At 46.3% G+C, this 13,162-nt stretch overlaps 3 protein-coding genes across 3 annotated transcripts; 1 reads left to right on the plus strand and 2 right to left on the minus strand.

The window, feature by feature from the left end:
• Window positions 1-518: 518 nt before the first annotated feature.
• On the plus strand, window positions 519-3,837 carry DHH1 (DExD/H-box ATP-dependent RNA helicase dhh1). Its single transcript, XM_024899421.2, has 3 exons — window positions 519-931; window positions 1,042-1,120; window positions 1,201-3,837. Exons 1-3 carry the CDS (start codon window positions 888-890, stop codon window positions 2,620-2,622), a joined length of 1,545 nt encoding a protein of 514 aa, XP_024764209.1. The 5' UTR covers window positions 519-887; the 3' UTR covers window positions 2,623-3,837.
• Window positions 3,838-4,920: 1,083 nt separating this feature from the next.
• Window positions 4,921-8,229, minus strand: TrAFT101_003084 (uncharacterized protein). The gene is made up of 2 exons (XM_024906150.2): window positions 7,926-8,229; window positions 4,921-7,847 (listed from the first exon to the last, which is right to left on the minus strand). The coding sequence occupies exons 1-2, from the start codon at window positions 8,069-8,071 to the stop codon at window positions 5,120-5,122; spliced, it is 2,874 nt and encodes a 957-aa protein (XP_024764210.2). The 5' UTR covers window positions 8,072-8,229; the 3' UTR covers window positions 4,921-5,119.
• Window positions 8,230-11,285: 3,056 nt separating this feature from the next.
• TrAFT101_003085 (uncharacterized protein) lies at window positions 11,286-13,000 on the minus strand (the record flags this gene model as incomplete). The annotated part of the gene is made up of 4 exons (XM_024903497.1): window positions 11,286-11,954; window positions 12,006-12,293; window positions 12,356-12,608; window positions 12,666-13,000. 4 exons carry the CDS (start codon window positions 12,998-13,000, stop codon window positions 11,286-11,288), a joined length of 1,545 nt encoding a protein of 514 aa, XP_024764212.1.
• Between the last annotated feature and the right edge of the window lie 162 nt (window positions 13,001-13,162).

The following is a 13,162-nucleotide window of genomic DNA, read 5'->3' on the forward strand; positions in this document are numbered from 1 at the left end:
GCGTTTCATTGGCTTGTCTCAGTTTACACGAATATCAGCCATTCACGTATCAATCAATAGTGGCACTCCTTCTTTGGAGAGGCGCCAGATCAGTTCTCTGTGCGGAGTAGAGAGTACCTGCTCCCTTGTACCATCTGGGGTAAGATGCAGCTGCTTAGGGCCTAACTTGTCAGATAAAACAGGGGGATGGTTAATCGCATGCGACTACCGTCATCTTTGGCCTGCGCTGTGTACTTTAATCCCACCTCTATTGACGCCGTAGTTCTTCTGAAATATCCACTGGACACTAAAATGATCAGTAGCATGGCAGCTAAATTATAACCTAAATGTGACATGGGCCTTATACTGCCTCTTGAGCGGTGAGGCAAACAAGGCGAGGAATCCAGGAGAGGCTGAAAGGCTGGAGCGCAGCCAGAGAGCCCCGCTAGCACGTGACTCACACTAAAACGGCCTCTCTGCATCTCAGTTGCTTCATCTGCCTCTTATCTATCAGGATCCTTTCCAATTCTCAATTCTCTCCTCCCATCTCATACATACCATCTCCACACGATTATAGGCCTTTGCGCCACAATAATTTCCTAGCGAATAGACAAACGGCGATATTGTCGACCTCAACAACCCGGGCTCCTTCACCACTGAATTGCCTACTTCCCTCTCCTCCTCTCCCTCTCCGCTGCTACCCAAAGTCGTATCCTTTCTTCAAAGAACAGGTTCGACTCATCCGTTTCTTCGACTATATCACATTAGATACGAGACCGAAATTACAACCACTTCCATCTCGCAACCGTAAAGTTGCAGGGCCCCTTGAACCGCCCGTCATACGAACCGAAAAAAAAAATTGAAAGACTTGGACGCCTCGAAGACTCGAGGCTCAGACTCCGCCAAGAATGGCCAGCCAGCTAGCAGATCAGTTGCAAAACACCCAGTTGAGGTTCGCATGGATTTTAATTACTTTACTCAGAGAGCCAAAGATTTTGGTTTGTCCCTGAGTAAGGAGGAGATTCATCCGTTCATCCATTGCTAACGGGCTGCCACTATTAGTGATGGCGCTTCCCCACGAAATGAAGACTGGAAACAGAACCTGAATATCCCTGCCAAGGATACCCGACTGCAAACAGAGGTTTGTTCTTCTCTTTTGCCTGATAGCCCGCTATGGCTCGATTGATGGCTGATGATCCGCTGCTTCTTATCAAATAATAGGATGTCACAAAAACCAAGGGTCTCGAGTTTGAGAACTTTGCTTTAAAGCGAGATTTGCTCATGGGAATCTTTGAAGCTGGCTTTGAGAAGCCTTCTCCCATCCAAGAAGAAGCCATCCCCGTTGCATTAACTGGCCGTGACATATTAGCCCGAGCCAAAAATGGCACGGGAAAAACCGCCGCCTTTGTCATCCCCGCTCTGGAACGCATCAACCCCAAAGTCTCAAAAATTCAATGTCTTATCCTCGTCCCCACTCGCGAGCTGGCTATGCAAACGTCTCAAGTGTGCAAGATGCTGGGCAAGCACCTCGGCGTTAATGTCATGGTAACAACTGGTGGTACTGGTCTACGAGATGACATCCTCCGTTTACAGGAGCCCGTCCATATTGTGGTCGGTACTCCGGGCCGAATCCTAGATCTTGCAGGAAAGAATGTTGCAGATCTCAGCGAATGTCCCATGTTCATCATGGACGAGGCTGACAAACTTCTCTCCATTGAATTCACCCCTGTTATCGAGCAGCTGCTTCAATTCCATCCCAAGGACCGACAGGTCATGCTCTTCTCCGCCACTTTCCCCCTCTCGGTTAAGGACTTCTCCGATAAAAATATGACCAGCCCCTACGAAATCAATCTCATGGACGAACTCACCTTGCGAGGTATTACTCAATACTATGCCTTCGTCGAAGAGAAGCAGAAGGTTCACTGCTTGAACACACTCTTCTCAAAGCTGCAAATCAACCAATCCATCATCTTCTGCAACTCGACCAACCGAGTCGAGCTGCTTGCTAAGAAAATCACCGAACTCGGTTACTCATGCTTCTACAGCCATGCTAGGATGCAACAGCATGCTCGAAACCGGGTCTTCCACGACTTTCGTAATGGCGTTTGCCGAAACTTGGTTTGCTCAGATCTTCTCACCCGAGGTATTGATATCCAAGCCGTGAACGTCGTCATCAACTTTGACTTCCCTAAGAACGCCGAAACCTATTTGCACCGTATTGGTCGATCTGGTCGCTTTGGTCACCTTGGTCTGGCCATCAATTTGATCAACTGGGACGACCGGTTCAACCTATACAACATTGAGAGGGATCTTGGCACTGAAATTCAACCCATCCCTGCGAGCATCGACAAGAGCCTTTACGTCTATGAACATCCTGAATCCATCCCTCGTCCCATTTCGAACCTTCCCAAGAACGCCATGCCTCAGCAGCAGGCTCTCCTAGCTCCGGCGTTGAGCCAACCAGCTTACCATCAACAACCCCAAGGAAACTGGCAGGCTCAAAATGGTCAACAGAACGGCAATGCCCAATTCAACGGTGGACGTGGCAGAGGTGGCCGAGGCCGTGGATACCGAGGTCGAGGCGGCAGCAGCGGCGGCAATGGCAGAGGTCGCGGTCAGCCACCACGAGACCCTCAATCCTAATCTACCTTACCCTTATTTTCTTAAGAAGGAACAGGTGGATGGTCGATGATGTTGGAGGACGACATTTTTTTTTTAACCTTTTCTTATTTTTTTACACCTTCTTTTGATTTCAGCATGATTTTTCTGTAGGACTTGGGGCAGTTTTAATTGTTGGATTGTATATTATCCGCACGAGTATTGGCGCACGAGCGGAACGGCGAACCGGACTATATTGCTGATGAACTCTGAACAAGCCACATTCTTGGGGGTCCCTGGTTCAGCTTTTTCTTTACCTCATCTACAAAGCGCACGAAACGAACCTGAGAAAAAAAAGGATGCTATACTAGTTTTAAAACGGCCAGCTCCTCGTTTATATCGTCTTCGGCTTTTCTGTGTCTTCGAGCAGCGCTTTTTGTCGACTTTATACATTCTGCTATCGGCTCTGGAAAATCTTTTCTCTTTTTGTTCTTTGCATGGCTGATGGCGTTGACGAATGAATAAAGGATCGGACGAATTGGGGACCTAGGAATTAGTAAGAGAGAGCGGGATGGATACCACTTTTCAAGGAGAGGCAGTGGACAGAACTTGTTGCTAGGGGGCTGGCGTAGTTAGACGCAAGGGGAGGAAGAAGCATGCATCACGGCGTACCTGTTTTTTTCTCAGTATCTTGATGCTGGCTCCTTGCATTTTGGAGGAAAGCAGTTGCGATTCTCTGTTGAAAGGATCGGTTAGGTCAGGTGCAGCGACGAGACGGCTATGATACCTTTTTGATGAATCATCACGTTGGACGAACGGAACCTTGATGACGAGGGTTTGGAAGAAGTCAATCTTCTACACGCATTTTGAGGATCTTCTTGGAACAAGCGAGGGACAGCTTTGGAAGGCCGAGCGCTCTGTATCCTGTCAGCTCACGCATTGACGAGTTTTTACGTCCTACCTTTGACAATGATCGCTTATATACGACTTTGGACGATTATTGACAGGCATCAGAACACACGGCAGAGAAAGATGAAAACAAGCGGATAAAATATTTACAAAAAAACAGAAAAAAAAACTTTTTTTTTTTCTTTTGAGAGAGGAATTGTAGGGCTTAGAATGAGGAATTTGATGACTTTCAGGCTAACTGGAAAACTCACTCACACAATAGGGATCATTTGGTCTCTGGATGTTAGGCAAGAGTATTTGGCAGATTGTGAGTAGGATGTTCTTGACTAGGCTAGACAAATTCAATCGTTTCTCTCTCATTTTAGGTGGTGTATGTGACTGGCGTAGATACTTGTGGTTTCCAAGAAGTGGCCGTATTAGACATGTAGTGGAATATGTTTGTGGAATTAGCTGAATGAAGGCGGGAATTTGGCTGGCCCATTGCCAACGCTCACCCCATCAAGACATCCATGAAGTTGGAGTCGCTAGGTATGTACCTGTATAACGGTATTATTATATGCATTTATGCTGCTGATATCTTCCGAGGGTGTTGCTCTTCTTAATGTATAACTCTGGAATGTTTTGGTTTTGAGCTCTAGTTGAGTATCATCTCTTTCGAAGTATTGATGCATAGCCTACTTGTAATAACATATTTTGCCATACTTTTGTTTATAACCCTATTGACGTACTGAGATCCCTACTGTGCTCCTCCAATGTATAAACAATGTGCAAAATGAAAAAAAGAAAAAGAAGAAAAGAAAAGAAGGGGACAAAGTTGAGCCATCATCTAAGAAACACATAAAAACACCCATACAAAAAAAAGGGGAGGCATAATTAACAAGTCAGTTTTTCTTAAACGCCCTGTTCAGCCGCGCAACTGCTCTTCGCCTCGCCTCTTCACTTGACTCGCACACCGCGCATATGCCGATTATTTCTTGGTCCACCTTTTTGGATACATATCGTCCGCATGCGCCGTTTTGGCAGAGGAGAACCCCTCCCGTGGCTAGCTCGGAGATTGGTCGTCGGCAGGATCTGCAAACGAGGGTGCCGATGAGAGTGAAGCACATTTTGTTAGATTTGTTGATTCTGCTTTTTGCTCTGTGTGGTGAGAAGTAGTTTGTTTTGTTGGTTTGGTTCAGAATTTGGTGGAAATTGTGAGAATTGGGTTTGGGAAATGTTGATGTATGGAAGTGAAGTTGAGGAATATTAAAAAAGGTAAGGGAGAAGAGAAGAAAATTAACAATTATATATATATATAGTTAAGAAACGCAAAGAATGATGGAGAGTCGTCGTTGTGAAAGGGACCGCATCGAATCACTGTTGTTCAGGGGCAGTAGCTGAACAGCCTACGAATAGAATCAAAAGATAGTCTCACAAGGCTAGATGTGAAGAGTCCTGGCTAGCAGTGAATATCATGTTGATAACTGGATCTAAAGTAATCATACATATATGTCTGTTCCCATATTCATTTAGCCGCGAAAGTAGTTTGTACACATTATCCCGCCTTTCCTAGATCTACCATTCAAAAGAGAGCGAGAGAGTGACAGAAAGCATCAATCCTGAACCCCTAGCTAGGTTCTTCTTATTCCTCTCCTCATGCACCTGCCACAACCGCCAAATTATCGTAAATCGCCCTCTTGACTTCATAAAGTGTGCTCCTCTTCCCGCCAAGCGGGAGACCCACGCTCTCAACGTCGATACGACCTTCGGCCGTCTTGCGTACTGCCACCGAGCCGTCCACGACAAGAGTACCCTCGCCGCGAAACTCGGCAGAGTGACCAGCGCTTTGCATCGCACGACGTAGATCAGCAAGTCGCAGATCACCAACGTGAAGGGACTGAGCGGCCGAGCGGGCAGCCGAGATGAGGTTCGCGGGAAGGACATCCAGAGTGGGCATAGTGGCCGTGTCGGCTGCGTTGGTGAGCGTAACGGCTGTAGATGTAGACGACTCCGTCTTTTGCCTCTTATTTGCCATGTCTTCTTGCGTTTGGCCTTCTGCTTCTTGAGCCAGGGCCGAGGCAAGCAGCTGACCTGTGATTGTGACGATGCCTAGGCCCCGGACGTTCTGCCACTTAAGCTTCTTCACTAGAGGATCTGCCAGCTTCACGACCCAAGCGTTTGTATCCATGCTGGCGTCCACCCATGTGCCTATTTCGGGTGTGAACACATCGACGGAGCGATCTCCATCGGACGCCAGTGCGGTCCGGCAGTCTGTTGCCAGAGCCATAGTCTCTTCCTGAGTGCCTCCCACAAGAATCAACTTCCGTGGCTGGATGAGGGGTATCAACATGTTTAGACTTCGTTTGTCGTGCAGTCCGCTAAAGTCTATAAATGCAATCCGCAGGTTGACTGCCACTGTTTCTGTGTTGTATACCAATTTGCATGGTCCTGTGGGTTCCTCTGGTTCAGTGTCTTCAACCATGTCCAGTTCGTCCGCGACAGCACCATCTGCCAGGTCCATAGCCTCCGTATCGTCTGCTGTGGCTGTTCTGTTCATGCTAGGCCGCTTGTTGGCGCCAGCCACCTGCTTGACGACATCATCCCACTTGCGCTTTTTACCAAGCTTTTCGTCTTCTGCAGCGACCTGAGCACTGTCAACTGCGTCGTCTTCCTTCTCCTCTGCTCGTAAATAATCTTCTGGGCGAATCAATTCGCCAAAATCATCATGTCTCTTCCGTCTAATGGCCATGGGGAACGATCGTTCTCTACCCCTTTTACCTCGTGTGTCAAAGTCGTACACCGTTTTCTTCTTAATTAAGATATTAATGCCCAAGTCTTCATCCTTAAGGACTACATTCTTACGGCCAGCCTGGCCCATTGTGGCGGAAACATTGAGTGCTTTACCCTGTTGTTCGCCTTCCTCTTCAGAGTCGGATGATGATTCAGATGATGCGTCGTCCACAACATCAGCAGATGCTTCCAGCGCACCCGCTCCACCGGCTTGCTGAGTTGCCTGCAGCTGTCTCTGGGTAGCCAACCACTGTTGATAGATGGCAAGTTCGTCTCCTTCCAAAGGTTCGCGGCGAGCTTCGCGAACCTCCAATTCACGGCCACCGCTGTAGATCGTCTCAAGGCTGTCTCCGCTGCTGGCATGCTCCGTAGAAATGCCATCTCTTCTTTCCTTCCACCATTCCCACATCGTTCTCGAGATGGAGGGAGCATTGGCATTGGCCAAACTAGGCCGCTCTGTTAAAATGACCAGGTTGCGAGTGTCCTTCGCCAGACCCTTTACCAAGTCCTTGGAAAATCCCCAATCCATGCTAACATCGCTGGCTAGAATCACACGTCCCTGCGTTTCCCCATTCTCAATGCTCTGGCTTAAAAGCTTTGCGATCTGGGCTTTCCGTTCTAATAGGCGCAGGTATTTGAAATCGAATGGTGCTCCTTCTTTTTTCTCGCTACCCCCATTGGTTTTCCTCTGACCCTCTGCAAAAGCTTCAAATTCTTGGACAATATTGTTGTCCATCCACTCCAGCATGCTGCGCGCATATCTCATGGTACTAGACACATTTCGTCCCGCGAGATACAGCTTTGAAAACTTTAGCACTCCATCTTTATTAGCCGCATCTGTCCTCCAAGCATTTTCCAGAAGATACGATATCTCCAAAACTCTGGCACTAGAATCTACAGGTATGAGAACCGTGCCACCTCGACCAACACAAGATTTGATCATTTCAATCAGATGCTCGTCTCGCTTGGCACGACCACCCGCCTGCGCAGTTTTATCAGCACCGCGGGAGCTGCAAATCAGAGCGGTTGGTTTGCGTAGTTGCTCAATAACCTCTGCACCGCCGCCCCCTGCACCACCAAGCCAAGCAGCTCCAGCAAATACATTCTCGCGGGCCTGGTTCCAATCCACAGCATATACGATAGACTCTAGCCCGTGTTGAATATGCCAGATTGTGCCACCAAGAGTGTGGCCAGAGTTGTAGGCCGTGATCGTGAGTCCATTTAGCGGCGGAGAGAACGGCGAAGATAAGGGTTGATGTGGTTGTGAGTATTTGAGCGGCTGGATGAGGGAGAAGTATCGCGCAATCTCTTCGGGGGTGGGGGATTGGAGAAGGAGATTCTGCGCAGTTGTAGCCGTCTGTGAATATGCGTATGTCGTCTCAGAAAGAGAGCTTTGGCGAATCGTTGTAGCAGCTGCGGGCGTGGAAGAGTAGAGGTCTTGGGTGAGCGTTCGTCCCAGATCGATGACCGGCCGAGTCGCATAGACGGGGATGCGTGTGAAGAGAGCAATATTTTTGCAGCAGTGGGCGTAAGCAGCAAGATGCGATACCGTCGCATGTGTTAGAAGAATAAGAGACAGGGTGGGCACTTGTCTAGAGGCTCAAGTTAGCTGTAATGCTCTGTTTGCTCTGATTCTCCAAGTCTCTGGACAATCCACGGCCAGCACCCACTTTTCCAGCTCCTCGAGCTTCTCACTGCTGAAAGACTCGTCCCATCCCAGGTCGACCAGCACCTTGACCCCTCCATCGAGCTCCAAGAGGGATTGCGACGCGAGCGACTCCGAAAGAGCGCCCTGAAGCGGGCAGAAGGTGAACATGATAGACCTCCCGTTGCGATCGCAATGATTCAGTCGTGTTCCTGCAGCATGATTCGTTGTATGGGGAGCAGGAGTTGTTGCGAATCGCTCAGGTCGATTGGTTGAGAAGCTTCAAAAGCCCAGTGTTGTATGGAAATGGCAGCCAATCTGATAGCCGAATCGCGTCGACACATTTGATGCGATTCGACGAATTGCCTGTGACAGGGATGTAGATAGCGGGTCGGAGATACTTTATTCCAGAGGTTGGGAGACCTTCCCTTTTAGGCAATTTGCTTCTCGGCGACTAATATAGCAGATCGAGCAGGATCTAATGGATTTACTACGGAGCACATGCTAGTATCCAATTGTTTGAATCCAGATTTCTTCATTATTGTATATACGAATGGTGGAAGCAGAGGATTTCTCAAGTAAACCTTATTTTGGTAATGAGTCATAGGACATGCTCTATAAATAGATCGACTGAATTCTGCAAATGAACTACAGCCTAGAGAGGCCCATTTTAAACATTCTAGAATCAATCAGCTCTTGGCCCAGACTTTTACATTGGCTTCTACAGATAACATCTAGGCCGCAGTTGGTGGTACATATATGTACAAATATGCGTGCGTACTGAAAAAGAACAAAGTTGTAGCTAGTATTTCTTCGTAGCAAGTAGTTAAATCACTAATGTCATATCTCGAATCCTCCAAGAAGAGATGAGATACGTGCAAGTTTTGCGGTGGCAGGATTCGTTTTTGGTTTTAATGTTCTACTTGAAAATCATGTATAGTCACGGTAATGGTTGACATTGAGAAATTACTTGCGGATATAGCTCTTTATACCAATGACACTACCTAACTGAGGAGTTTGGAGAGCGTAAGTACATGTACATGCGGTGGAGCATCTACTAGGTAGTTTACAAGCAATCATGTCGTCAAGTTTAGTATTGTATACAGTATCAAGACTTCGAAGACTTGTATCAAAGTATCTATGCGATACTCGACCACTGCGGCAATGGCTTATGATAGGCTCAAGTTTCATGGAGTATCCATCCAAGGCTAAAGATAGCCGGGCCCTGAAGCCCAACACTCTTATAATTCGAAGAGGCCCGATTACAAAGTCTATCCATGTATATAAATATTCGTATTGAATAAGCTAGAGTTATGCTTTCGTTCCGGGCCGACTTAGGCATACATATAATCGTTAAACCGCACGAGTGTATGGTAATCCCAGACAGAGCTCTATTAAACAGTCACTTGGTAAGCTGATCAGCTACGAGAACCCAAATCATATCATATACAATGTCTTATTCCACGACCATTGCATGTCAATGCAATCACTTTTATTTACGCCAATGTTCCCTTTGCATCACGGACTCGGACGTCGAGATACCCACTATAAAAGACGCATGGTCTCCTCAATGGCTACTAAAATCCTTTGATAATGAAGATGACAACAAGGGTGCCGCCGCCAAAATGTTGCGATACAGGATTAAACTGATGCTTTACACCCTGAGTTCTACGCGTTTTGGCAATTACAAACTACCATGTCCAGAATTACCGCCTATAGTGCGACCATTTCGGTGGCTAATCTCATATCACGTTCTCCCCAAAGGATATCGTTTCACCAATCAGTATCAAACTCCGCCATGGCGTATGCTCTTGCGGTGCCTTCTCATCGACCTCCCCTCACAATTGGCTTCTCCAAATCATCTGCTAGATATAAAGTCGTGGAAACAATATCCATTAGGGGGGAAGAACAAAGTTTATGATTATACAGAAGAAAATCCTTATAATATCACATGCGGGAAACGAGTCGTCTTTTCGAAGCAAACGAATGGCTCAAAGCCGGTCCTCCGTGGAGATTGGCTTTTTGTGGCCTATCTGTGGTCCGCTGATCGGTCATGGGTAGAGCATATTAATGTTGCAGACTTGCTTAATTTTGCAAAGCCATTTTGGTAAGTATATTAGAATTTCTGTCCTGATCTCAGCCGTTTGCCTATTTATTGCTTACGATATCATTTATCTTAGTATTCAAGGATGGGAATGGGCTGATACAGTTGGCGCATCTGCCGACAAACCAATTTTATTCCATGAATTAAAGACAAGGGAAGAGAATTACGAATGGGAAGATTACGGTGTGCCTTTGATAGGCAGATCAATCCCCAATTCACGAGAAAGAGTGTCTGAACTGCGCCGTCTTGTGAACCTTCACGCTAGTGACCTCCTTTAAACGGCTTGTGAGGGACAAGGAATGACCTGCTCAACAGTTTCATGCTATCATAGTCTGATTGTAAGTATATTCAAGAAATTTGGCGCAAGTATTTGGTTCTAATGATATAAGTCTCCAACAAGGAAGGTGAACTTTGTCAGAGGGTGTATAATACTATGGGATACGGGATGTTTAGCAGATGGCGCAAAGTTATATAAGCGAGTTGACTTACTTAGTTTCATGAATTAATCTTGGTTATTTAGCCTATTTAAGCTGAAATCCAACACTTATATGAAGAGGTACAGTTTCGATGGATCTTCTTTCTAGATCTTAATACCAGTGTGTTTTAAAATATGGGCTCCCAGCCATGTGCACTGTGTTGTTGTTGTATTATCGTTCGCCCCGCAATTGGAAATGGAGAGACTAGTCAGCTGGCGCTTTCATCAAGTCAATTCTTCTACATATTTCACAATGTATTGATATAGTTGATCGATTTCAAGCCTCATGCCAGTGTCTATGTTTGAGTTGCTTTTAACTGGCTTCATTTTACACCTCTCCTCTCATATAGTAGACCTACCGTGTACGTTACAATCTCTCTATTGAGATTTTAAAAACGCCCTGGCTTTCTAGTTATCCAGCTGCGGTGCCTCACGTTTGGGTGCCATGTTCATCTAAAGGAAAGAAGTCTCAGTACTTTTGATCCATATTCACCGTAGGCCATATCATTAGAATAACATATGATCTCATATATATTTCATTATTGGTTAATTTTCCTGATTTTTACCACCACCAATAAGCCATGATTGTTAATTATTAAACATTACTTGGTTCTCAATTCATCAAATTGCAATTAATTACACAGAGCATCACATATCACCCCACCATGGCTGAAGGGAATCTACATGACATGGAAAGACTATGGGCCTGAGAATGACCGTGATGGTGAATGCTTTAGCCAACACTTGATGTATGGCCATCTATAGATGAGCTGATAAGAATTAAGCTCTTAATATGAATAGTATACCTACTCTTCTCCAAAATAGTGCACATATCCGTCTGCTTCATTTGTAGGGAGCTCTACTATTGCAGATGTTGTCAAAGCAAGCGCCTCACCTTCTCTTATTTTAGGAAGGCAAAGCATGCTTCGCGTGAATAGCATCCGAGGGTTATTTTGGCCTTCTGGAGGGTCATCGAATTCAAGCACTGGGAACTCGGCCTCTCCCTTCCCGCGCGCCTGACCAGTCACCCACAATTGTCGGAAGTGTTCTTCCCATTCTGGCGAGGTATCTTCTTCCTTATCAATGTCGTCTTCAATAGAAGTATAGAACATACGAGACACAACAGTCACTCTGGCGTCAGGGTTCTGCTCTTTCAGACGGGCCTCAAGGTCTGGGCGCTCAGAATTAGGCGAAAGCTGTCGTAATTTCTTGCAGCGTCCCTGGTCGAAATCGTAGAGATAGAGGATTCGGAACTCTCCAAACGAGCGAGCATTGTGATACCCACGGAATTTTTCTTCATCATGGCCATATTCAAGTTCCTCTTCCACTAGAAGCTTGTTGCTGACTAGACTAGAGAGGCCCTCATTCAGCGTACCTTTGAGCGTTCGCGCGCTAAACTTGTCCGTGAAGACATGAAAGAGGTCCTTGAATAGATTTGGATCCATGAAATACCCCGGCGTTGGGAGTGACTCAGACTATTCGTTGTTATCAGTTTCAGCTCAATTAGGCTGACTAGTTTGACTTACCGGAATTTCACCTGTGAGCAAACCCACGTCTGCGACTGTGAAGCGACCGCCACTATGATGATAGTGAACAATAACATCATTACTAGCAGAACTACCTGCAATTGCTAGTGCATCATTGTTGTTTGAGAACTCAAAGTTCTCGTGATGGTGGAAATATCGACCAGCCTGCTTCTCTGAAGGAATAGTTGAGATTGATCTTAGGACAGCGTATGCTTTGTCATGATCAGGGTCAATATGACCACCCAGAGCGATGCAGGAAGGCGTGACAAACGTAAAATTACCACTATGCTAAAGAAGTTCTTAGTGAAAGGGTATATGGAGATATAGTTCGTTTGGTTTGCTCAACTTACACACTGAGGGGCGCGGTCGTCTTGGGGAATGTCGATCCTTGTTAAGTCTCCTGATTCTAGATTCCAGATTAAAATCTGGCTCAATGTGCGGGAACCATTAATGCAGTATCCTTTTTTGAGTTCATTGTCCACGCAAAGGGCAACAGATGAGCCATTAACGACGAGTCTCCCGTCAATCGAGGCCGCAACTACTGTTATTTCTCTGGTAGTATTTCCGTCCCAGTCGTGCGTGCGTAATATCAATGTCTTTTCGCTAGATGTAAGTTTAGTAACATTATTTCCAAGGATTTATTGGCTTGAAAATATTTACTCCTCTCTGAACTCTGCGGTGACGAACCCCGCTCGGTCGCTCAATAGCCTTGACCTTGCAGCGTTGAACGGCAGCTTAACGATTTTTCTGAACTCGACGACGTCGTCAGCTTTTCCCAAAATATCGTGAATATCAGCCAGGAAAACAGAAGACGGATGTATTATGACTGTGCCGTCTGCCTCTTCTTCGAACGTTAACAGGATCTGATCGTCCATGACGCTCCATCGAGCCCCGTATGAGCAATATCGTGATGAAAACTCAAGAGGCGGGCGCAAATTGAAAACTCGCTGGGGCCGGCCGCTAAGCCAGCTCATACGGACTGCTTCGTCTTTCATTGCGAAGGACACAGAGAGATATTAAAAGCTACTTGCTATGGGGTTGATAAAGCTCGTATGCTGGCTGGCGAGACAAGTAGGGAAGGGGAGGGTTTTTTTTCTACCCTTTTTTTTTTAATGTTTAGTAAACTTATCCTCCAGCTTGGTTCTCGGTCATTACCA

The sequence above is a fragment of the Trichoderma asperellum genome, chromosome 2 (assembly GCF_020647865.1).
Source record: "Trichoderma asperellum chromosome 2, complete sequence".
Classification (NCBI taxonomy): domain Eukaryota; kingdom Fungi; phylum Ascomycota; class Sordariomycetes; order Hypocreales; family Hypocreaceae; genus Trichoderma; species Trichoderma asperellum.